Source organism: Candoia aspera, chromosome 4 (assembly GCF_035149785.1).
Source record: "Candoia aspera isolate rCanAsp1 chromosome 4, rCanAsp1.hap2, whole genome shotgun sequence".
Lineage (NCBI taxonomy): Eukaryota > Metazoa > Chordata > Lepidosauria > Squamata > Boidae > Candoia > Candoia aspera.
Genome location: NC_086156.1, coordinates 9,951,851 through 9,976,645, shown reverse-complemented (window position 1 = coordinate 9,976,645; position 24,795 = coordinate 9,951,851). Strand labels below are relative to the sequence as shown.

The 24,795-nt window shown below is 39.9% G+C and overlaps 1 protein-coding gene across 1 annotated transcript in view; it reads left to right on the top strand.

The window, feature by feature from the left end:
* The window catches only part of NCAPG2 (non-SMC condensin II complex subunit G2), a 30,131-nt gene extending 6,189 nt beyond the window's left edge, over nucleotides 1–23,942 (top strand). Inside the window, exons 8-27 of the mRNA XM_063303391.1 lie at nucleotides 1,300–1,386; nucleotides 1,741–1,836; nucleotides 1,932–2,057; nucleotides 2,805–2,984; nucleotides 3,961–4,113; nucleotides 5,756–5,978; nucleotides 6,573–6,676; nucleotides 8,697–8,870; nucleotides 9,750–9,820; nucleotides 9,997–10,150; nucleotides 10,276–10,446; nucleotides 11,909–12,025; nucleotides 12,121–12,264; nucleotides 14,251–14,350; nucleotides 15,923–16,110; nucleotides 17,460–17,606; nucleotides 18,940–19,043; nucleotides 21,361–21,458; nucleotides 21,950–22,049; nucleotides 23,533–23,942. Coding sequence (XP_063159461.1) covers nucleotides 1,300–1,386; nucleotides 1,741–1,836; nucleotides 1,932–2,057; nucleotides 2,805–2,984; nucleotides 3,961–4,113; nucleotides 5,756–5,978; nucleotides 6,573–6,676; nucleotides 8,697–8,870; nucleotides 9,750–9,820; nucleotides 9,997–10,150; nucleotides 10,276–10,446; nucleotides 11,909–12,025; nucleotides 12,121–12,264; nucleotides 14,251–14,350; nucleotides 15,923–16,110; nucleotides 17,460–17,606; nucleotides 18,940–19,043; nucleotides 21,361–21,458; nucleotides 21,950–22,049; nucleotides 23,533–23,584 — 2,589 coding nt within the window. The 3' untranslated portion in view covers nucleotides 23,585–23,942. The remainder of the gene's footprint in view (nucleotides 1–1,299; nucleotides 1,387–1,740; nucleotides 1,837–1,931; nucleotides 2,058–2,804; nucleotides 2,985–3,960; nucleotides 4,114–5,755; nucleotides 5,979–6,572; nucleotides 6,677–8,696; nucleotides 8,871–9,749; nucleotides 9,821–9,996; nucleotides 10,151–10,275; nucleotides 10,447–11,908; nucleotides 12,026–12,120; nucleotides 12,265–14,250; nucleotides 14,351–15,922; nucleotides 16,111–17,459; nucleotides 17,607–18,939; nucleotides 19,044–21,360; nucleotides 21,459–21,949; nucleotides 22,050–23,532) is intronic.
* The last annotated feature ends 853 nt before the right edge of the window (nucleotides 23,943–24,795 follow it).

The window sequence follows — 24,795 nt, the reverse complement described above, 5'->3', positions numbered from 1 at the left end:
TGTTTTAGCATGATATGGGAACCCAGCCAATTATGGCTTATTCAATAAACCATAGTTAAAACAAACTTGGCTTAGCATTACATGAAGTGAAACTTTTCTGGAACCCTATTCCCCCAAATCAGTGTTAAATGCCGTCCCTGATAGGAAAAAAAGTTGGATATAGATGTTGCATAACTTTTCATTTTTTTCTGCAAAGGGTTTTCAGGAGAATTGGCATCTGTTACCTTTAAAAAGGGGGCTGATGACCAGAAATGATGGCTTGTCCCTCATGAGGGCCACAGGGGGTCTGGAGGGATGGTGATTAGAACGGTGGTCCTGACTGTGCAATCCCACCCCTTTGGTACAAATGTTGATGTTGCAGAAACATACAAAGGAGCAGGTTTTGGATCACCCTGATGTGACTGCCATCTTGACTTTTTTGACAACTCCACAGCCCCCTGCATGGATGCTCCTCTTGGCAACCAGTGTGCTGCTGGCACTTTTCCACTATGCAAGATAACACTACAGAATCTTTGTCTGTTAGAAACTGGGTGGAGAGGGATGAAAGTCCACCCTCTACCAGGGGAAAAGCAGTTTTTTAAAAGCTTTCAAGGTAATTTTTAAAAACATTGATGAAAGATGAACCCCTGAATTGTAAAGAGCCCCATCCCTGGGGCAGCCATTTTGGGATGATACTGCTGACGCTTCTTCAGAATCCCAAATGTTTCTTGAGCCCAATATGGTGATATACACCTGGGTTAGGCTTAAGCATTAAATCCTATCCCAAGCAGGCTGAAGTTGAGGTGAGTGACTTCTGTGGTAGCAAGGTAGATAAATAAATACTTCTGTCCGTAGTTGATTATATCCCTAACGGAGCTCAAGTTGACAACGAAAATGAAAATAAATAGTACCAGACTAAACGACTAGAATCAGCTGGATAAAAATTTTAAAAAGTGGTCAAGCTATTACAGAGCAACATTATCTGCAGTGTTGTGAAACCGTTCAGTAAAAGGGAGATGTTCTTGTCCCTAGTAAAGAAGGCTTCAACATCTTAGCAGAAAGCCATTCAGGAGACAGGATGAATGTCCTGAAATGGAAGAGAAATGGGAAATGAAAAGAAATGGTCCCTGGTAAATATATTTCAGAAGAGGTGAAGCTCAAGGCATAGTTAAGCTGATACAAAAAAGGTACCTCTGCAGATTAAGGGGCTTTGTAAGCGGCATTGTGGACGCAAGTTGGAAGCCAGTACGATTGTTTCCTTAAGGTGCTTGTATTTTTTCAATTGTTGAATATTAAGCAGGATGTGTATTCGTATTTCAGGTAATTGAACATAGCTGCATTCAGGATTTCATGCATCATGCAATTCATCTTCCCCGGAACTCTCCTCTACATGCTAAAGTGCGAGAGGTGAGCTGTTCGTTGTTTCAAGACTACCTTCTGGAATCCCTTCCCAAGAACGGTTTTGAAAGACTCTTTGACTTAGAAACAGTTTGCCATGTGGCATGTGGGAAGGCTGCTTGGCTAACAAAGACTTAGCTGTGAGATTCTCTTACAGGTTGACAAACCTGTATTTTCATTTATATGTGTTACTGAGAGAGAAAGCAAATATATATCACCTTATATACACATTAAAGATCTGTGCTGCTGCAGAACATTGCAAATTTCATATATGGGTACCAGGTGGGTCATATTTTGCAAAGAGCTGGATAAAATTGGTTGGAGTAACTCTTAAATCTTTTTAATTTATTTTTGTTTTATTAGTTGTTGAGCTATTTCCACAAACAAAATAAATGTCGCCAAGGAGTTGAAGAAGTTCTTTATAGACTGTATCAACCTATTCTTTGGAGAGCTTTGAAGGTAATGTATTTCTATCAAACTGTCCTACTTTCCGCCTTTCAAAAGCTAGAGTAAATTTAATTCCAGATTCTGCTATTGTACGTGTAATTTATCAGGCCAGGAATTCTGAAGTCCGTTCAAACGCAGCATTACTTTTTGTTGATGCATTCCCTATTCTGGATCCCAGTTTTAACAAAGAAGATATGGACAAAGAAATCCAGAGGCAATTTGATGAACTTTTTGTAAGTACTTTTTTAAGTTCTTCATGTGAACTTTTCTGTTGGGTCTGTTTTATTTACTTCTGTCTGTCTATTTAGCCAAGCCTGGATAGCTTTTCTTACTTCTCACTGACAATTAGGATTTACTTCTTGTTCTGTATGCTTCAGAACTAGTATGGAAAAAATATTTACAAAGGAAACCTATGGTGACATAAATCCTTACTGCAATGAACAATGCCATATTTTTATCATGGAGACTACATCCAAAATTTATCAGCCGAATATTGAATGTGGACTGTTTCATTATCCTCTGTGTAGATGTAACTTCTTGATTCAAGATTTAAATTGCTAGTGAGCATCTTAATAACAAATGAAAGTACAGGATATGAGATATTTTGAAGACGTAGTAACTTACTATACAGGCATGGTAGGCTTAACGAAATTTATCTCTAAAAATGTTGGGCAACATCCAGTATTACAAGAGGTTTCCTTCTGCTTTCCATGTAGCCTCCAGCAAATCCTTAGATCTACTTCAGGGGGTCCCTGAGTTCTCCAGATCAGATCTGTAGAACTCCGGAAGGGGAAGTTTTTTTTTTCCACCAGCATATTGTCTCTTCTGCTGTTGGAAACAGACCAGAAGATGAAACCAATTCAAGTTAGAATCTCTCGGGATTGTCTCCAGCATTCTGTTGACGTGGAGCCAAGTTGCCCAAATGCACAGTAGCGTGAATGTCATAGTGTTATGGCTGCTTATTTGAATTCTATTCCTAGGCACTCTTAGAAGATCCTCAACCCTTGGTCCGCTCAACCGGAGTACTTGGCGTTAGTAAAATAGCATTTAAATACTGGGAGATGATTCCTGCAGCAGTGCTGGCTGATCTTCTGAAAACTCTGATTGAAGATCTTGCTTTTGATGCAAGTTCGGCGGACGTCCGATGTGCAGTTTTTAAAGTAAGTGTGAATAAATAAGGTACCTTTTGTTGAGCCATGACAATTTCTCCTTGAACTGTCAGTGTGCTCCCTTGTCATATAACTCAGAAAATTACTGCCTGCTCAGATATAACAGCAAATTCTGACTTGCTTAATGCACTTAGGCTTTAGATTGCATGTATATCCCTTTTCCCTTTTCCTTCAAACTTCAGGAGGGACTAGTACCTTCTGGTTAGCATCAGATGATAATGTTCTGGGTACTACAGGCTGTGCCTTGCATAGCCCCAAGTTCTGGCTAGGGATTCTGGTTTGCTGCAATGGATGCAAAAGGCCGCATTATCAAGGTGCAGACAATCGCAGCAAGATGATCTTTGTTCAGGAAAGTTAGTCAAAGCTAATAGCAGGTGCTCTTGAATGCTGAGCCCATTTAAGCCTCCAGGGGCAAAGATGGACCTACAATACTCAGCTTCCTATGTTGAGTATTGTAGCATTGTTTCCTTTTTAAGGGAAAAAAAATAGCTTCAAAGTAGGGCCAAGGGAAGCACCAATCATAAATCATAAGCACGCTGCAAAGTGTTGGTGAGCTTTGAAAATGTGCTATATCTCCTTAGAATTTTAATATCTAAAGCAGTGTTGTTTCAAGAACTGTAAGTGGACCAGTGGGTACCTTAACCTGAAGTAAAACATCAGAGGGACAGAGAACCTTCTAAAATCTTTGGTTGTAGGTTCCTTCATAAATATATCTGATGCCTTTGTTCCGCTTTAGCAGCACATTCTCTGAAGGAATATTAATAGAGAATTTGTATAATCACCTCACGTGCCACTTTGCATTTAAACGACATGTTTAATAAAAATGGATCGTCTTGCTTTTTGTCATTCCCCAGCCCCTGTCCTCTTAGCTGCAGGTATTTGGCAGGTAGAATAGGTTGAATGCAAGTATCCCCTGTTTTCTTGTGATAACCTTTTATTGATATTTTTTTTTCTATTTCCCTTCCAGTGCCTGCCTATAATTTTGGACAATATACTAAGCCACCCATTACTGGAACAGCTCCTGCCAGCCCTGAAATACAATCTCCATGACAATTCAGAGAAAGTTAGGGTGGCTTTCGTTGATATGTTGCTGAAAATTAAGGCTGTGAAGGCTGCAAAGGTGGGATAAATTAGTTTGCCAGGCTGCAGACAGGACACATAAAACTAGGCAATTTATTCTGGAGCATGTGCATTCATCATTATTTTAAAAGGAAAAGGGTCCAAAGAATTCATTAGCATTTCACCCCAAACAATTTACCATTGTTATATTTTAAATTAATCAGTAAGAAGGAACTTTTAGCATCGTTTCTGCCCTGCAGTTTTTCTAGCAGTTATCTTGACGGCAGGTCCAATAGTAAAGTAACAACTAAAAGGTAGCATTTGATTATTTCCTGATGATTTATTTTTTGAAATCATGTGCCCTTACTCTGCAAGTGATTGAATTTAGTTTTTCAGCTGTGAAGTACCATCCCGCTGAAGGGTTAGCATGTGTTTGAGATGTCACTGAATAGCATAGAAGAGTAGAAAATGAGTGATGGTTGTATTGTCAATATATCCTCAGCATCAGCAAATCAGATTAGTGAAGATCAGATGAAGAAATAAAATATCCTGTCTAATAGAACTCTCTGTAGTCCAGACCTCATTCCTGGAAGATGTGCAAATATTTTAATACAGCTGTACAGTACTTAATTCTGAACACTGAATCAGTTTTGGAGACAGAATTCAGAGTTTGAAGAATCCCTTGCTTAAGCATGGGCTACCTCGGTGGAAGCAATCTCAAAAGAACTCTGGCTGTGAAGGAATGAACAATTAGTTATTCTTATTTTAATACATGGTTGGAAAACAAAGCATTTTCATATTTAATACAGGTAGCCCCCAGTTATGGAATTCCCTCTTTGGCCGTTTGTGTTTTTGCCACCAAACCTGCTTAGATGGTGGTGTCAACTAAAGATCTGGGTGTCCTCCCTCAGTTTGGGCTAAATTTAGGTTGCTCAAGGGCACTGGGGAGAGGGAGGGTCAAAAAGGTCAAGATGGTGACTATGGCTGTGCAAACAAAGCCTCACCCTTTTTTATGTGTATCATGTGACACCCCCACGAAAGGAAATGCATAGGCACAGCTGCTAACTTGAGTTTTTTCCACCTTACCCTACAGACATCCCTAAGGTTGCTTTGTTATCTGTTACGGTTCTAATGCTTTGGGTCCTTTTTAGGGCTTTAGCTTTGATACGTTGGTGTCACTGCATTGATGCCTTTTATTGTACCCTGCTTTGAGATTATTTTGAATGAAAAATGAGGTAAATATTTTTATAAAGGGATGGATGAAATGCATGGGCAGCTGGAGGGAGATGAAAGTGAGGCTGTTAACTTTCAGTAGCATGAATCAGAATTTATCTTTTCCTGCAGCATATATAACATCAACCCTATGTTGGACATTGACGCAACACCCCTATGATGCTTTGTCTGCAAGTGGTTAATCTGAAATCAATGAGTAAGATGCAGATAAAGGCAGATAATCTGTCTTGATTCCTGAGTAGCAAAAGACAAGTTGAATAACGGCTATTTGCCAGAAGAAATGCTGCAAAACATAGGCTATGTCTTTTCAGGCTGAGCTTTGCAGAAGTTTGCAGACAGAAAAAGCAACCGGTATAAGCATGTAGGATATCAGATAATCAGTCAGCAGGGAGTCCACCTGAAGGTACATTCACTATAAAATCTAATCACAATAACTTTGTTTCTCCCCCATTCCCATCCTCTCAAATCAGTTCTGGAAAATTTGCCCTATAGAGCACCTCTTAACTCGCCTTGAGATTGATTCGCGGCCCGTGTCCCGGCGGCTAGTAAATCTTCTGATCAGCTCTTTCTTGCCCATCAATCAACCAGAAGAAGTGTGGTGCGAACGTTGCATGGCGCTCATCCAAATGAATGCATCTGCAGCTAGAAGATTCTATCAATATGCTCATGAGTATGCTAGTCCCACCAACATAGGTAACGCTGTGGAGAGCAATGTTTGAATTGCTGGCCTGGGTTGTGGGACAACCGGTATGTGACTTCCCTGCATCCACAGAGAAGCCCTCTGTTGCTTTCTTGTAAATGCCCAGGCACCAGTAACTGCTTCTGAAGAATTCTGGGCCAAATTGAAAACATCGGGAAGAAGGGAGAGGAGGAGATGGCAAAAAGATGGGTGTAATGTGTGCATATACGGCGCTAATTACTGGGCTGGCTTATTTTTAAATGGAAATAGTGCTTAACTTTTTCCCAGCATATAGCCATGGAGTGTTAACTACAGTCCCATTTAAATAATTTATTTTGATGTGGTTTTAAAATATATAGATGTGAACAGGCTCAAAGCCATTTACAAATCCTTTGAAATCCCTAACAAGAAAAACAGTTGATGAAATATTAATCTAAACAGCTGCATGCTTTTATTAAATTGCTTTTATTTGTTTGTTTGTTTCGCTGAAGTGTACATGTACAGTACTTCCATTTTTTAAATGAAGCAATAATTGGGCCAGTAGCTTTGCTGTCCGCTCTGCCACTTGTCATTTTTCATAACTGAGACACTTCGTTCTTTTATTCTAGCTAAACTGATGCTTACCATTCGGAGCTGTTTGAACGCCTGTATCCAACAGCGATTAAAGGCATCTGAGAGTGGGGATGAGGACAGTGAGAAAGAACATATGAGTGTAAGAAGAACAGCATTTTAACTGAAAATGGTTTTGTGACAGCTGACTTGGATTTGTGATTTTCTATGGGTTAATATGGACAGCCTCGTGTGGCACAGAGTGGTAGGTGGCAGTATTGCGACCGAAACGCTCCCCACGACCTGGGTTCAATCCCAGCGGAAGCTGGATTCTCGGGTAGCCGGCTCAGGTCAACTCAGCCTTCCACCCTTCCGAGGTCGGTAAAATGAGCACCCAGCTTGCTGGGGAAGGTGACGACTGGGGAAGGCAATGGCAAACTGCCCCGCTATAGTCTGCCAAGAAAAGTCATGAAAGCAGCGTCTCTCCAAAGGGTCACACGTGACTCGGTGCTTGCACAGGGGACCTTTCACCTTTCACATGGGTTAATACAGCTGGCCTATTTTGCTTCTTTATCTAATGAGAATGTTTCTCAGCATTACAGCCTTCCGTTTCAAAGGGAATCTTCCATAAATTGCGCTGAAGGATTTGTTTAAATTTTGATTTTGCCCTCAGTGAGTAGTGACCTCAGTTTATACATGAGCTGCAACATAGTGCATAGCCTGGCAGGAATGTCTGTGGGCCATTATGTCATCTTTGAAGTGCGTGAGATTATAATTTTAAAGCTTTGTGAATATAAATGCCCAATCTATACTGGCTTCAGCAATCGTGATAGTGAGTGGGATAAGCTGTGCTTTTGATCTCACCTCTCCACTTACCTTCATCTAAAATATGTATCAAGGTGATGCAGGTATCTGCAGGAAGGTGATGGTATGAATTATATATCTCGTATGATGATATTACAAGCCTTAGGATGTCACTGTCGTTTGTCAGAGATGCCAGTGAACTTATTACTTGATGGCTCTGTCCATCCCTTTATTTTTGGCCAACTCTTTGGCCAACTCAACATGGTGTGCATATCTCATGTTCCGTCCTCCTATTTTCCCTATAACAACCCCTGTTAGGTGGGTTAGCTTGAGAGAAGGTCACCAGCCGGGTCTTGTGCCTAAGGAAGGACTAGAACTCATGGTCTCCCAATTTCTAAGCCACTACTTTACTCATTAAACCAGACTGTTCTCATAGAGAAGGAATTAATTCTGTATTGTGTGGCTTTCATGCCCAGAGCCTGGAGCTAGTGCAGAGAAGAGGTTTGGCTTATATAACAATTCCGTTGAAACATTTGCATTTAGTTTGTAGATGCAGAAGAGAAGGGACCATGAGGTTGGCATACTTTGCCTGACATAAGCTTGCTGCTTATTCAGAATATCAGGGTATAAAAAAATGTGAATGATATTAATGGATTACTCAGGAGCATCTGGAAGGGGAGTCAAAAAAGTTAAGATGTGTGGATGTTAAAAATAGGCTTTGATCGTGGGGTTCCGCAATGGTATGTGGGAATGACCTTGGGAGACAGGTGAAAGAGCCGCAGACTAGGCAACAGTCAGATAAGAGGCAGCTGAGCCTGCAGAAGGAATGGGAATGGGGGCGTGGCAAATGTCTGAGAAGGGACCCTCCCTAGTTTCTTAGGCAGTAAAAGTGAGGGGGGAGAGAGGTGTATTTTCAGACTTGCAAGATTCTGTTAATGTAACCTTACAATAAAGTTATTGCTGGTACTTCTGGGCATGCTTCTTGTCTGGCCTACCTTGCAAAGCTGACATCAGTCTTGCAAGTCTCAAAGTACATCTCTCCCCTGTTGCCTTTACAGTCCAAGAAACTAGGGAGGGTCCCTTCTGAGATGTTTGCCACGCCCCTATTCCTTCTGCAGGCTCAGTTGCCATTTGTCAGGCCTTGTCTAGTCTGTGGTTCTTCCTCCTGTCTTCCAAGGTCATTCCCACATACCATTACAAGTTGTGATTTTTTCTTACTCCCCTTGCGGACACCCCTAGGAGCACTGATCCTGTCTTAAATAATGCAAGTCTTCTTAATATGCATAACAATTGAGATTCCATTTTTTAAAGTAACCTGAATTTGAGACACATTATTTAAGAATAGCAGCCCCCTAATTATAATGTATTTTGCATTTCAGGTAACAAATAATGTACTTTCAGTTGATGACATACCTTCAATGGCTGGCTTGCTTGAAGTTATTGTAATTCTCTGGAGGAGTGTTCAGAAAGCACTTGATTGCAACGAAGAAGCAAAAAATCATATTGTCCAAAAGTTTGCTTCGGTGCTACCAGAATATTTAAAAATATTTAAGGTAATTTTCAGATAAAATGGAATTTAATTTATTCTCTACATGTGTACCATCCACTGTGGTTGACGGTTGAGAACAAAATATCAAATAACATTACTAGTCCCAGATCCCACAATGTTTGTTACCATGAGTGGGAACAATTTGTACATTGCCATTAGACACACAAGTTTAACCTAGCAGCACAGTGTCAGCATAATGGGCTGAATGCAGAGGCTTAATGTCATTCATGAAAGAGATGAAACTGTAGCATTTCCTAGCATGGCCTTTGTCTCTGACTAGGCCCAAGTTAGGGATTAGGGGGAAAAAGCATGGTTTTGAGATTGGGAAGATAACAGGAAGTCTCTTGAGGAGTGGGGTGGAAATGGGGTCAGAATAAGGAAAATAATGATCTTTTCAGTGTTCTGTGAAGTCACTTTTGCTCATCATTAGGCCTCTCATTGTAGATACCTCTTATTTGATACTGTAATTGCAATCTTTATATTTGATCAATCTTACTCTAATTTAAGGCATGAGTGCTGTTTCAGCCTAGAGCTTTTATTATTCATGGAGCTCAAATGAGTGAGGTCTTCTTTATATAGAGCTACTACAATTTTATGAAAATGCCTTTAGGAGCAATTATCCAGCTGTGAACATTTTCAGCCAAACCGAATGTAAGTTCCAATAGGGTTGTTAGTTTATGTTTGTAGCACAGTCTAGACAGCCCAAATTAGTGGGTAAGCATTGTACAGGAAGATATGTTAATAAGTGTCAGGCTGACACTCGCTGATTTACCTTTCTGAAAGCTTATTATGCTTTAAAATACAGGGATACCATTTGACATATATTGTACTCTCAATTCTTCTGCTTAATAAAGATTTCTGGGTTTTTTTCCCCCCCTAATAGGATGATCGTTGTGTGTCTCCAATAATTATTCTGGCATCTTTCATCTCACCTGCTGCTATTCCTACATTCAGGTATGGCTTATTATTTTGTAAAGCTGAAAATGTAGGTCTTTTCTTTGAAAAGCGTGCTCTATAGATCTGATTAGTAAAAAAAAGTTCTATAGCTGAAAGGGCGGAAAGATTTTTTGGAGATAGATTTTTCTGTTGGATCTAACCTAACAGATCACCTTTTCTCTGCTTGTCACTAGTTGTGGTGTGATTTCAAAGCTGAAGAACCTGGGAAATGGTGCGCCTGAAAAGAAATACTCTAACCTGCTTGACTGTCTGTGTCGCTGGGGCAAATTAGGACATATTCTTGAATTAATCTGTGATTGGATAACCGCGCAGCCAAGCAATATAGAGGTATGCTTGAAAAAAGAGGAAGTTTGACCTCAGATGTATAGATTTATGCAGCTTCTGGGGTTGGCTGGTTTTATTGTTCTCTATTTCATGCTTACAAATAAAAGGACATTATTCCCTGTTCTTAGACTAATGAGACTGAACGGCGAGTACGTATCCAAGAAATGAATGAGCCCAAACCGGAATTGGCCCTTGATTATATAGAGTATTTACTGACTCATTACATGAATCGAGATTGCCTTTTGTCCCTCTCCAGAGAGAAACTGAACCAGCTTCTGAAAGTTCTTGAATGCGGAAAGGTCAGCGCCACCATTTTCACCCTATTATACAATAATCTGAATCGGTTCTGACGAATAACCCCGATAAAGCTTTCTTTAGATGCAGTTGATTTCCTCTTGGATGTCCTTTGTTCATCCCATACGTGCTTGATAACTTCTGAGCAGCTTCTTCCAACAAACGTAGCAAATGTTCTGTTAACTCAGGAGGGCTGATCTTTAGAAAAAGGGCTGTCTCCACGTGCCCGGTGTACATGGCAATACGGGGCTGTGCTGATTCAGATAACATTACCTGGCCATGTAGAGCAGAGACCCTCAAGGGTCTCAAAACTATACACATCTGTGTGTTGCTGGCTCCAGTCCAGTGTCTGTCAGCCTTACCAGGTGGATGGACCAGCCAGGAAACACAACCAGGTGAGCTAATTCTACTTTATTGTAAGTCTACGTTGACAGAATCTTGCAAGTCTGAAAGTACAGTTCTCCTGCCATCTCCTTTACAGCCCGAGAAACTAGGGAGGGTCCCTTCTGAGCCTCTTGCCCTTCCCACTATCCAGCTGCGGGCTACGCTGTCTCTTATCTGACCATTCCCTAGGGAGCGTCCTGGGCCCAGTCTCCCAAGGTCTTTCCCACATACCATTAGACAGTCTGCCTTTACACCGAGTGGCTGGAACGTGCTGCCATGAGAATAACCTCAAAGGTTATTGGGTCCATGTTTCTTCACTGCTCTTTTAAAACGAACCTCTCTTATGACTCTACAGTACTTTAATATTGGACTGTTTACTGAACATTGAACCAGTTGGATGGAGTGATGCATATTGATATGCATGTGTGTGGTGTGAAATTAGTTTTCTGCCAGGATGACACTGAAGTTGCTTTGGATGGGCAAGATGTCAAAGAGATGATACTGGAAAGTACCCAGGAAACCCTGCATGGGCAGAAAGTTTTTCTCTTGGATGGGGTTCAGTCATTATCTTCCTTCCCCTGTCTTTTTAAAATGTGGGGGCACAGGACTTTTGGAAGGGGCAGAAACCCCCATTTCAAAAGCAAACCAATGCATTGACCATTTGCATCAATGCAAATCCTACAACTTAGTCTGTTGGAAGAAAAGCCATCTGCTCAGCTTCCTCCCAGTTTCTTTATTATTGAATGTATACCCCACCCTGCTGTTTATACAAACACTCAAGTTTGCTGCAATTGGAGAACTATGGAATAGAAAGCATAACAAGGAGATCAGTGCAATTAAAAACAAAAGCAAGAATAAAACCATCTCCCATCAAATGGGATGTGTTGCCCAATGTTACTCCAGTCCTATATGCTTTTAAGTATTGGAATATTGGACGTTTCTGTTTTGAAAGGCAGCATAAAGCATTTTAAAATAAATAATTAAACATCCACAGATGTGGACGAAACACAGGAAGAGCACCAAAGAGCATACCTGCAGTGGGATATTTTTTAAGAGGTTAATCTTTCTTCTCCCAACTTGTAGGACATCCTAGATTCTTATCTCCGAGGGCACAACCCAGCATATCGTGGCTTCTACCAAGCAACCGCAGTGAGAGCCTTCAGCCTCTACTGCAGATTAAATATACATCTTTTACACAAGGTGCCGTAAGTCAGAGAGTCACTGTCCATTTGAGTTGAATGGCTCTTGAACCCTGCAACGCCACTGTAGCTGGGTATGTTCCTTTTCCTTAACAGTTTGTCTCTGAAGAACAGGATTATCTCTTGGCTTTGGAGGAAACGGGGGCCTGGATAGAAAATAGCATTCTGCCTTATTTTTTGTTAGAGGAACAGGAGGGCAGCTTGGAGCAATCCAGTGAAATCTCTCAACTGGTGATTCAGGTACTCCGTGTCTGTGTGTGTGTCTGTGTCTGTGTGTGTGTGTGTGTGTGCGCGTGTACGTGCACGCTGGTATGTACCCTGGTTGGCATGCTCCTTATGTACTGTGATTGTTGTGCTGGTGCATTAATATAACACTGACTCAGTTTAGACCAGGATTTTTCAACCAGGGTTCTGTGGAGAGGTCACTAGGGGTTCCCTGGGAGATCACGATTTATTTAAAAACATATTTCAAAATTGGGCAACTTCACAGTAAAGAGGTAGGTTTCATTCTTTATTTTTAGTTTAAGAACACTGTTAGTGCATATAGACAGGCCTACATCTATGAAACAAATGTAAGAATTTTGTAACTTCTGGCCTACATTTGAGCCTGAATGTGCAGGGGTTCCCTGAGGCCTGAAAAATATTTCAAGGGTTCCCTCAGGGTCAAAAGGTTGAGAAAGGCTGGTTTAGACATTACCCCCATCGTAGACTGCATTAACTTTAGTTTGGAGCAGCCCAAACATAGTTTGTTTTCCCAGCTTAGAGGCAACCTAGAATTTAGAGCTGCTTCTGCCTTTTAGTTTTCCATCTGATCAGAAATACATTATTTTATGTTATTCATTATGTTTATATTGCAGTTTTCTTCCATGAGCTCAACCCCATTCTCTTCCCCCTCCTTTCTGTCTCTTCTTTTAACAATCCTGTGCAATCAACCAGGCAGGGACATGGTGGCTGATACATACATTGACTGTGGTAACAAGGCTGGGCATCCTTTATTCTTCACTGTGGTCTCTCTATGCACCCACATGGGATGCCTGCCTGTGGAAAGCCAGTCTCAAGCCTCCTGCAGCTTACAGAATCATTTGGCAGGATTGATTTTAGATACCTTGATAATATTCCCTCCCGGTCTTCTTTTTTCCAAACTAATGAGTTCTAAGCATTCATTCTTTCCTTGTAGAGAAGACCCCCTGGTAATTGTGGTTGCTCTCAGCTGCACATTTCCAGCTCTTTTATATCCTTTTCTCCAACGTGGCAACTAGAACTGTTCTCATTATTCACAGTGTTGGTGTACCACAGATTTGTATAAGGAAATTGCAACGTTGGTGTATTTATTTTCAGTCCCTTTTCTATAGATTTCCTTGGCACAGGATTTGCCTTTTTCACAGCTCTTGTATACAGAGTTGACACTCTTACTGGTCCACCATGACCTTTTTACTGATCAGACCCCATTTGTGTAAATGGGAAATTAGAGACTTTTGTCCCAGGGTACATGTCTTTACATTTAATTCAATTGAACCATATTTGGCTGACTGTTCACCCATTTTAAAGAGACCCTTGTAGAGGTTTTCCAACTCACGTTTGATTTTCACCACCCTGAATAGTGTGGTATCATTTGCAGACTTCGCCAGCTATGGTGGAGTTGCAGAGCTCAAGAACTTAAAAATCAAGATCATTTAGGATTTTTTAGGACCAAGTTAAGAATCTGTTCCCTCAGATCCTTGAAGGACTTCACTTCTTATTTGCCTTCAGTGAGAAAAGCGCCCATTTTGTTCCTATTCTTTGCTTTCTGTGTTTTAACCAGTTAGCAGTCCATAAAATGAGAAGTCCTCTTATCCCAGGACCACCAAGTTTACCCAAAAACTTTTGATGAGGAACTTTATCAAAGGCATTTGAAAACCCATTATACAATATCTGTACTGTCACCTTCATCCACACACCTACTGACACACTCTACATTTCTCTCTCTGCAAAATCCATACTGCTTTTTCCTTCAGCAGGCCTTGTATGACATTAAGAAACACTGGGATTTCTAAAAACAAATCTGATGAAAGCATTAAACTACTTTTAACATTTCCTATTTTACTGTGAACTAGTAACATTTGTTTCTTAATAAATCATCTGAAAAATGACCTAATTTTAGCTGTTCCATTTTAGAAATACATGAAAAGTAAGTACTGGTGGGTTTATAAATGTAATGCATACCCATTTTCTGTTCTTTGTACGAAGACTTACCTGACGGTGTGCAAAGATCTTATAGCTGTTGGACTTGGTGATTCCAAGTTTCAAGCAAATCTTCTGAACTTGGCAGCTATGATCATACACAGAGGTATGTGTTTATTTATATTGTGTATTTCTGTCTTTCTATCATATTGTATAAGATCTGTACTTTCGGATAGCATGGACTGATCTTGTCTTACCCTAAAATCATTAGGACAATATAAGATCAGTGACAAACAACACAATCTTTAAATATAGTAACAGAATAACACGATTCTCAAAATTATATCCTATACAGTATAGATATACTGTATCAGCCTTCACTGTTGATGTGCTGTCCCATGTATTTTTCTGAATATTTTGTTTTGAACACAAAACTTGGATGTTTCTTTATTTCAGACCACTGAAAGGCAAGCTTTAACTTTACGTAGCCTTTAGAATTAGAGTTGAGCAGACGGCATACATGACATGTATGAAAAGAGATGTGATGGAATGTAGCTGAAGTGTTTCTCTTTTCTTAAGAGGATGTCCAGGGTTCTATCCATCAGTTTCTCTCTGTAGGGAGAATACCTGTAACTTCAGTTTTTGTCCTAACAGCCAGGAACCACGCTGAGACAAGGAATAGGTCTCTAGTGTTTTATTACTGCTACATAACAGAGAATCCTAACAAACTGAAGAAGCGTGGGAAAACCCAGACATATAAACCCCAAAGACTAAGGCGGGCCCGATCTGTGTCTCTTTGAATGGCCACCTAATTCCTCAGTACTACGCATGCGCTTTACAGCCTGGATGGGAGCCCCCTGCTCGCCATCCTCACTCATGACAGTTTTATTGAAACATTACAAATTCAACAACTTCCAGGAATTAATGAGTTTATCAGCCTTCCCCAACGTAGGGCCCTCTAGATATGTGAGCTTCAGTTTCAGAATTTGGAACAGTCAGGACTGTTGCTGAGAATTCTGGTAGTCGAAGACAAAACAGTTGTGATCATGTTGGGGAAGACTGAACAAATTGCTTGGAATGGAATAACTAAGTTTACTTTCTGCTACACATCTTATTTTTTCATAGAATGGAAGGGTTGGAAGGGTCCCTGGAAATCATTTAGTGAACTCCCTGCACTGTTCAGGAATCCACTACTGTGGCATCCATGACAAGTGGACACCTTCAGCAGAGGAGAGGTGACCGCCTCCCAAGGCAAGCTGTTCCACTATTGAGCAGCTCATAGGAAATATTTCCTGACACCCAATCAAAACCTACTTCCATAATTTAAACCCATTGTTTCTTCTCCTGTAACAATTCCGAACAGTTCTACTCCACCTTCTACAAGACAGCCCTTCAGATACCTGAAGACAGCTCTGATGTCTCCCCACAGTCTTCTCTTCTCCATGCTAAACCTGCCCAATGTCTCCAATCATTCCGCATAAGTTTTTTCTTCCTGGCCACTTACCAGCTTGGTTCCTCTCCCCTGGACATGCTCCAGTTTGTCCAAGTCTTTCCTAAAATAGGGTTTCCGGAACTGGATGTAAGTGGTAGACTGACCAGTGCAGAATGGATAGGTTCAATGGCTTTTCTTGATCTTGACACTATATTTTTGCAGATATAGCCTCGGAGTATACTTACTGTTTTTGCAGTGGCATCACACTGTTTTTGTTTTGTTTTGTTTTGTTTTCTGTTTTGTTAGAAAAAGGCTCCATTTTCATTCCAATGTTGCTTTCTACCCTGAGAGAGATGGTTGAAGCTTCTTTAGCCCATGACATTGTCAACACTGATCATATAGCAGAACTTCTAGACAATGTTCAGAAAATATTCCAGAAAATTCTAGAATCTATGGCACTTAGGCTCAGAAGGCAACAAGAAGAAGGGATTCAGGTATTGGTTGCATTTAAATTTGGCTATAATTTTCTTTTTTTTCCAGTTGTGAAGTTTTCCATTTCAGCTATTGTGCTTAATTACATCAGCCAGGCCAGGCCTGGTTTATTGTTTATAAAACAAAGAATCTAGCAACTGTCATTGGAAGAAATGATCCTCAACAAAAGTTGCAGACCGTTAGTTTTGCTTTGAATATTTCCAGTATATTTCAGACTTCCTCTTTCTTTTAAAATAACAAGATGCAATTACTTTCTAACCAATCCATATTAGCAGAGGTGTTCAGTTTTTTAATGAAAAGCTTGACATTTGGTGACGTTCTGTGACAGAACTAAAAATTGCTCAAAACTTGCTGGTGTTGTTTTAAGTGGGAGCTTTGACAACTCCACATGAAGATCATTATTCAGTCCCACATTTTCTGAAATAACACTTATCCTTCCTTTATTTTTTAACTTTGCTTTGAAAACCCCTTTATAAAAACGGTCAGTGATAGGCAGGGCAGGAGTGTAAATGTGAAAAAAAAAATCTTTAAGTTTCAGAGATAGTAAGATAACTTTTCATAGATACGTGATAACATTGGCTAGGGAAATAAAATTATTGCTTCCTAAAGGGGTAGTGCAGGCGTGAGATGCCATCGCAGGACTTTCAATTGCCTTACTAGATATTGTGCCATGTTTTTTCTTGGTTTCTTTTCAAGGACTTGTCTGCAATTCTGGGTCAATATTAATTAAAGATGGACTGGCTTAAAACTAGACTTTGTATTGTTTTATCCAGAATGTGTCACCTTTATTGTCTTTGCTACCTGCCGTTCATATTTCCAATTCATTGTGAGGCTATTAAGCTCTTTTCTCAGCCTCAGTTTTTGTTTGTTTGTTTCAGATTATAAAGATTCATGTCTGTTTCTTCTTGAGCCTTTTAACTCTCTTTATATTGGAAAAATAATTCTATAAAACGATTGCACCTGGACTCTGCTATTGATTTCAGCGTCCTTTCAACAACACTGGGAAAATTGGAATACTTTAATTTGGTTATTTCTTCTGAAGTTTGTGCTGTAGTGTCATGAGGGAAAGTGGGTACTTTAAACTTGTCCCAACACGAAGCAAAGACAGATGCTAGACTTGCATGGTCCTTCCCATTTCTCTGTGAAAATAAAAGCCTCCTGCTCCTGCCTTTTTAGGAAATAATATGGAAAGGATTCAGCTTTTAAACTACTCAAAGTTTTTCTGGAAGTTGTATATGCTTTAATCTGTGTACTTCTGCCATAAGGACCTATTTGTCTCAGCTTTTTAAAAAGAAATATATGTATATGTGTAGGCATGTTTGCTATAAAGCTCATTTTTGCTCTTTCCTAGTTAATTCACTCTGTTCAAGAGCCTCTTGGGGAATTCATACATGTAATCCAGTCTTGTGCATTGGCTTTGCCAGCTGTTCACCATGGAGTTATTTCTTCTCTGTTAGCTGCAGCAGTGGTTGAAATAGGTTGCAACTTGAAACAAAAGGTAATGTGTTTTGTTTTGCTTTACTGTTCCTGCAGATGTGCTCTGTGTGCATGTAAGGATGGTCTAAGCAAATATTCAGGGGTCTGTCAGATGTGGTAGAGATCAGACCTCTTGAGGTCCACCAGCACAACTGCATCATCTGCCTTCTTTGAGCCATAATTAAAAAGGACCAGAGAAAGATAGCATCACACTGACATGATTTGCACACTGTGCTTTTATTCATTCATTTATTTGTTTATTCATTCATTCATTCATTTATTTAATTTTGCCACCGCCCATCTCCCCCCAAAGGGGGAGATTTATAATGTGCTTTCTTTGGGTTTTAGCCTGTTACATGAATCCAAAGATTGTGGTTTATAAGCTACGTTTGATGTCATACTGTGATGAGTGAATTTAGCAAGTATTTAACTTTATGATCTGGCTGGATCCAAGAACCAAACATGCAGGTAGTCACTTGCTACGTCCTAGAGAATCAGTAAAGACCTGTATTCTTCTTCCTTATTCATGTAGTGGTCACTCAAATGTGAACTCAGCCCAGCCTAAGCAGGACTGAGGCCCCCATCAAGAACCCAGAAGAAGGGCTTGGATAATAGTATTTACGATTCTGCCAAGAGAGAGCAACTGGCCCCAAGCCATCTGTGGTTGAGGGTGGACTTCAACCTGGTCCAGAGAGAATCTGATATCCAGAGAGTTGATGGATACAGAATCCTCATTCCTGCTCACAGAGAATTCCAGGAGATGCCAAAGACCTTTCAGGGTCTTTTCAGCATGGAGTGTGCGGGAAGAGGATGCCCACAGGTGGCTGGAAATGGGAAGTGCTTTCATCATGTCACCGTAGCTAGTGCTGCCTTTGCAAAGGGAATGCAATTTTGAAAGGCTTTTCTATAAACATCTTCTGCATTCATGCCTCTTTCTACACCTGTAAAAACAAGGGCTCTCAAATTCTTAGATGGCCCTTGTTATCAAATGCACGTCTGCTGTAAAAAGAAATCTTCTCTGAATATTTTGGGATTGCTTCTGGTGGTGTGAATGGTCTGGGCAGGAAATGGCTGGCTCTAACCTTTCTTTCTGAGCCTCAAGGCAATGGGTTCTGAGCTTTTAGCCTTCAAAGGGGGCTGATATTACGTGCCTTCCAGAGTGTGCAATCACAGCTGTGCTGCTGTTGTTTCTTCGCCCACAGGATTATCTGCCTGTCTTCCTCCTCCTTCCGAACATTGGATATTTCAATGATCGTAAAATACTGAGGAAAGTAATATCAAATGCCAGTTGTTTTTCTTCTGTTTATTGTCTTATGGTTTACTGGGAGCATTTTTTTATATTTCTTTTGCTGTAGGCATCCAATACAGAAGAGCTAATGCCACCTAGGATGTTCTTAGATCTCCCGCCACTTTCAAGTGTTCTAATGGCAGTTGTGTATAAATCAGCAAATGGAGTTAGGTAAGCTCTTTTTCAGGTGGGAAAGTGGTTTTCACCACCGTTTAGCCCCGATTCTTCCATTTTCCCACAGTATTGCTTTTGTTCTCCAAGTGGAGGAGAAATTTTGTCTTCCTCTTCTGATTACCCTGCTGGTGACCTCGCGTGTTACATTTTTATGCAGTGTCTCTCAACCTTGACAACTTTAAGATGTGTGGACTTCAGCTCCCAGAATTCCCTAGCCAGCATGGCTGGCTGGGGAATTCTGGGAGCTGAAGTCCACATATCTAAGGTTGTGAAACACTGTTCTTTTGTCATTGCTCAATTCTAGCATTAGGAAAAAAGATTTGACAAAGTAAAGAAAAAAACCAGAACCGTTAATACTCAAGGGCCGTGATATTGACCAACTTGTATGCATTTCTGGTTTTGAACTGGATTTTTATTTTTATTCTTTGAACTACTGAATATATTCTACAGATACTCCTGGAATCTCATTACTTGCAGTCTACTTGCAAGTAGCCCTTTCTTAAAAACCAGAGCTATAATTTATTAGTATTAGTGGTAGTTTATTGAAGACTTGTTAAATGCTATTGAATCGTAAGGCAAAACAGGGTGTTAAACATTCGGACATCTTTTGGTTACATCTAACATGAAAAATGGAAGCAAAGGGACTCTTGGAAATAATTAGTACTTCTGAGTACTTATCAGTGCAGAGTAATGTTTCAGGAAAATTGATTCTACACTCATACAAAGACCTACATCTGCTAGGTCACTACTCTGGAATATAAGCTGTTGGCTTTATTAAAATATAACGAGTCAAGTTTTTAGATTATCTGTGGTGCTATTCCAGCCGATTAGGTCATGTTCAAAAGCTCAGCATTGTAGATAGGCCAGTTTGAGTACAGCAAAAAAGCAAAAAAAAAAAAAAAGCAGACATTTGTACAGGGAAGGATCTGTATTTAACAGCATCAATTACAAATTGTATTGAGGGATGAGCAAGTGGATATTGGTCCATAGCTCAAGGTCCACCATGAAGGAAACAACAGTCTTGACTGATCATGAGATAATTGCAAGCTGCCATTATAAAAACAATGAATATAATTTTTGACAAAGAACTGTGGGCATATGCTTACATATTAAATATATGGGAGTAGAATAGATTCATAGGGGTGGAACACCTTGCAAGTCTTCTAGTCCAACTCCCTTGGCCAGATCATCCCAGGCAAATGGCTGTCCAACCTTTGTTTGAAAACCCCCAGAGATGGAGCACCCCGGACTCTAGGATTGCTTAATAGCTCTCATACTCAGGAAATTTCCACTTTGCTGGTTCTTGTTGTGTCCTCAGGCACTACAGAGAATTAATTCATATGCTTTTCCCTGCGACAACCCTTCAGGTATTGGAAGAGTATTATCATTTCCCCCTTAGCCATTTCTTCTTTAAGCTAAACATATTCAGTTCTTTTATCCATTCTTTGTCAGATTTAGCCTCCAAGTCCTTCACCATCCTTGTTGCTCTTCTCTACGCACTTTCCAGTCCTCAGCATCCTTCTTGCATTATGATGACCAAAACTGGGCACAGTATTTGTTTGTTTGTTTGTTTATTTAATAAATTTATTCACTGCCCATCTCTCCCCTACGGGGGGACTCTGGGCGGCTGTATTCCAGGTGTGGTCTGAATAGTGCAGCATAGACTGGAACCATCACTTCCCTGGTCTCAACATTATACTTCCGTTGATGCAGCCCAAGATTGCAGTGGCTCTTTCGGCAGCTGTAGGTCACTGCTTGCTCATGCTTATTTGAAGCCCATGCTGGCTATACAAATATGAAGGGATTTTTTTAGCTGAAAGGATGTTGCAAACCTACTTTTGATGTCTCTAAAGCATCAGAGCAGCTAAACGGGTCTGGAATCCTGTTCCCTCCACCTGAATATGGCTGTTGGTCTCTGGAGACTTGCTGGTTCTCAGTTCCAGAACCCCCATACCTTTTCAAAAGACAATAATAATATATTAGATTCTAGAAATAAAATCCCTTCTATTTTGTCCCATCCTCTCTCTCAAATATATTAGAACAAGGAGAGTAAAGAAGGAGCAGTAGGGATTGTGAAAGGAAGAGAGAGGATTATGGCCTGAATGCAATGTCTGGTGAGGGAGGGAGAACTGGGTTTCAAAAGGTTTCTGAGACAGCAAAATGAGAGCAATGGAAGTAAATGCTGAGAACCTCTAACAGTCTTATGAAGACTTCATAAAAGGTTCTGAAACCTAACCATTATGCAAGTTCATGAATTCATACTTTGATAGCTAATCTGTTTACCTTCTGTATATTTTATGCATATTTTACTCAGGTCTTTTCTAAATGAATTAATGGAATCCATTGAGTCTGAAGAAATTGAAGGCATTATCAGCCTTACTGCTGCTGTGTACATTGTTGCTTTAATGAAAGGTGAGTAAAAGCCAGTCTCTCTAATCCAGTGAGGTTGTATAAGCTTAATTCCAGTTTCTGGATTTCCAACGTGCTTTTGGTAGTTCACGGTGAAGGAACAGGAGCGATTAGTTCTTGCCTCGCTTCTGGGAAAACCATGAGACTTCACTAGGCTCTGTATGGGGCTGGGAGTATTTGTTATAAATGGCATGCCTTCAGGTGAAATAATGAGATTTGCTATGGAAACCAAATTATTCAGCACAGTAAATAGCTAAGTGGACTTGGAAATGCAGTGGGATTTGGATACATAGTCTTTAAAAAAGCAAAAGAACTTGTCTAAGTATTGATGGACAATAAACCAAACCCCCAAACTTCAGAAACACATAGATGGATATGGCTATCCAAGGGAAATAGAAGTTTTGGGGCTTTTAAACTGCTGCCATAGAGAACAGGCATATTTCTCTTTTCCAATAAGGCTCACAAGTCTTCAATATAATCATGTATTTTGACAGGTAAACAAAAACCATCCTATGTGAAGGACATTGCATCTACTCTTCAGAAAAAATTAACGCTGTACAGTGAGGTTACCAAGGAAGATACTGGCATGGAAAGGTAATTTGGGAGGGGTTTTATTTCTTTTAAAAGTTCTATTTTATGTATGTCTTTGTGTCTAGGGGTAATGTATGGTTTCTGTAGTGTTAAAATGAGACAGTCAAGTCAGTAGCCTAGTCTCATTGGATTTATGTGTAATAATAATAAGTTCTTTGAAGTGGAACAATACAGAGTTTTCATCTCGAACAGTGTTTCTCAACCTTGGCAACTTTAAGATGTGTGGACTTCAACTCCCAGAATTCCCCAGCCAACCAGTTGCCAAGGTTGAGAAACACTGATCTAGAAGCTGAGCAACATTTACAGTTAATTGCATGTGAAGCATACAGTTCCTTTTGGTAAACTTTCTATTGCTGTTCATGGAAAACAGATGTTCTATGCACCTCCCTTTCACTGCCTTAAAGAGGAAGGAAGAAGTGTTGTCTTCTTTTCATCATGTTACAACACAGTTTAGCATGATATCTCAATGTAGTCACTGACCTGGTTAATGCAAATAACACCAAGCCAGTTGTCCCAAACTTGGGCTTTTTCCACATTTGTGGACTCCCACAAATCTCAGCAATGGCCATGTTAGATGGAGAATTTTGGCAGTTCTGGTCCACAAGTTGGGAAGACCAAGTTAATCCATCATGTCCTTCCACTTTGACTTAGTTGGATATGTGAACTCACCCATCAAAGCTTAATATTAGCTGTGAATCAAGTCACTATGGCTGAGCCAATCAGGGATGTTTTTAAGAATCCTTGCTTAACATTAATTGTGTGTTCAGCCATTATTTCATTGTTGTAGGAAGTTTAACACACTTTGGCAGCCTTGGATCCATCAGGGGCAACCAGTATTTCTTTACAGCAGCCTTTCTCAACTTTCTGACCCTGGAGGATCCCTTGAAATATGTTTCAGGCGTCGGGGAACCCCTGCTCATTCAGGCTTAAATATAGGCCAGAAGTTACAAAATTATTATATTTGTTTCATGGGTAGGCCCGTATATATGCATGAACTGAAAATAAAGACTAAAATTTACCTCCTTAATGTGAAGTTGCCCGAATGTGAAATATTTTTTTAAATTAATTGTGATCCCCTAGTGACCTCTCGCAGAACCTTAGGGTTCTATGGAACCCTGGTTGAGAAACCCTGGTTTACAGGCTATTTTATGTTGATCATTCCAGGCAGCCAGTGAGATTTATCTGGAGATGCAGTGTGAGATAGGTTGCATGGAGAGAGCTTGTATGTATGGCATGTGTGCAACTCCCATCTCTTCACAACAGCTTTTTGCTCCTGCTTTTGCAAATGGGTGAGATCTATAATTAGGAACAAGAGATCTAAGCCAGACACCCATTGCTAATAATAGTGCCATGAAGCAATTATTTTTCGGTGATGTCTCATCTGCATCAGAAGTGTCGTAAGAAGAAGAAATTAGAGCTAATGAGGAACAAATGTACTTTCTGTCATTCATACCTGATGCCGTTATTCACTATTCTTATTTTTCAGAATGCTGCGTGAAGCTGCTTTGGGCATTGTGAATGAAATGCTATGTCCTTGATCATGCAGACAAGAGAACAGGATAGAAGATATATTCAAAAGTTTCCAAAGAGAACCACATGCCTCATAGTTTTTTTTTGCCTCAAGTGGAAAAACAATATTGTTTTGACTGGTTTTTCTTTGAAATGTTTTTGTTATAGACGTTTTTTAAAAATCAATTGTATTTTCATTTTATAAAAATTAAAATTTTATAGAATGAAAATACAATTGATTTTTTTTAAATGTGCAGATTTAAAAAAAAACTATGTTTAGCATTGTATGCTGTAAGTGCTTCTGTTATCCCCTGTACATATATTTTAAAGAATTTTGTGCTTTGAATAGTCAGAGCTTTTCTCATTAAAACTTATTTTTGAAGAGCAGCACAGACTCATAAGGCCCGTATTTTCAATTACAGATGCTTAGCTAAAGGATTTTATATATTAATATTAAATATTGAGTAATCTTTTGTGACTGGTGATGTGATCAGCGGTAACAGGCAGTTTCATTCCAATATCTCATACAGAATAATGGATAGATTAAACTTTAGAGCTATGCAATGCTTTGGATTCATTTTCAAAACAGTGCTTCAAGTTATGTGGGAATAGGAAAATAGCATTTTTCTGCAACTCTTTAAAGGACCCCTGTCTTTTTCTAGGATCAAAGAACAATTGCATCACCATGAGCAAAGACATGGCTGCTTTAAAAAGTCACAGACAGGTGCTACATTTGCATTTGCACATGTTCCAGAAGACGTTTTCCTGATTATTTCTGAAGCACTATACAGCCCTGTAAAAGATGCATGCTATCTATATTATTGGAAGGAGACTCTAGCTGTTTGTGCATGTGACTGTAAGTTGTTCCTTGATTACTTACTTACGCAGAGAAACTATGCACCTTTTCTTTACATCTTGGCAGGCAGGAGTCTCACTAAAAAATTGTTTCAAGTGACCTCCCCCCACCCCATTAACACAATCAGCCAATTTGTTGTTTCAGAGTCCAATAGGGTCTTAGGGGAACATATCTAGTCAACTGAAAAGTGATTTTGTTTGCCAGTGGAGATAATGGTACTTTAAATGTCAAGAAGTGGTAAATATAAGAAGTTCCCTTTTTAAAAATTCAAAAAGTTTTACCTAGAATTTATGGTTTCCTGAGATCAGCCACGTCAGATGCAAAACATTAGGAACGCTGTAGTTGGGCAGTCATGATCCAGTTCCCCAGAAATTGGTGGTTCCA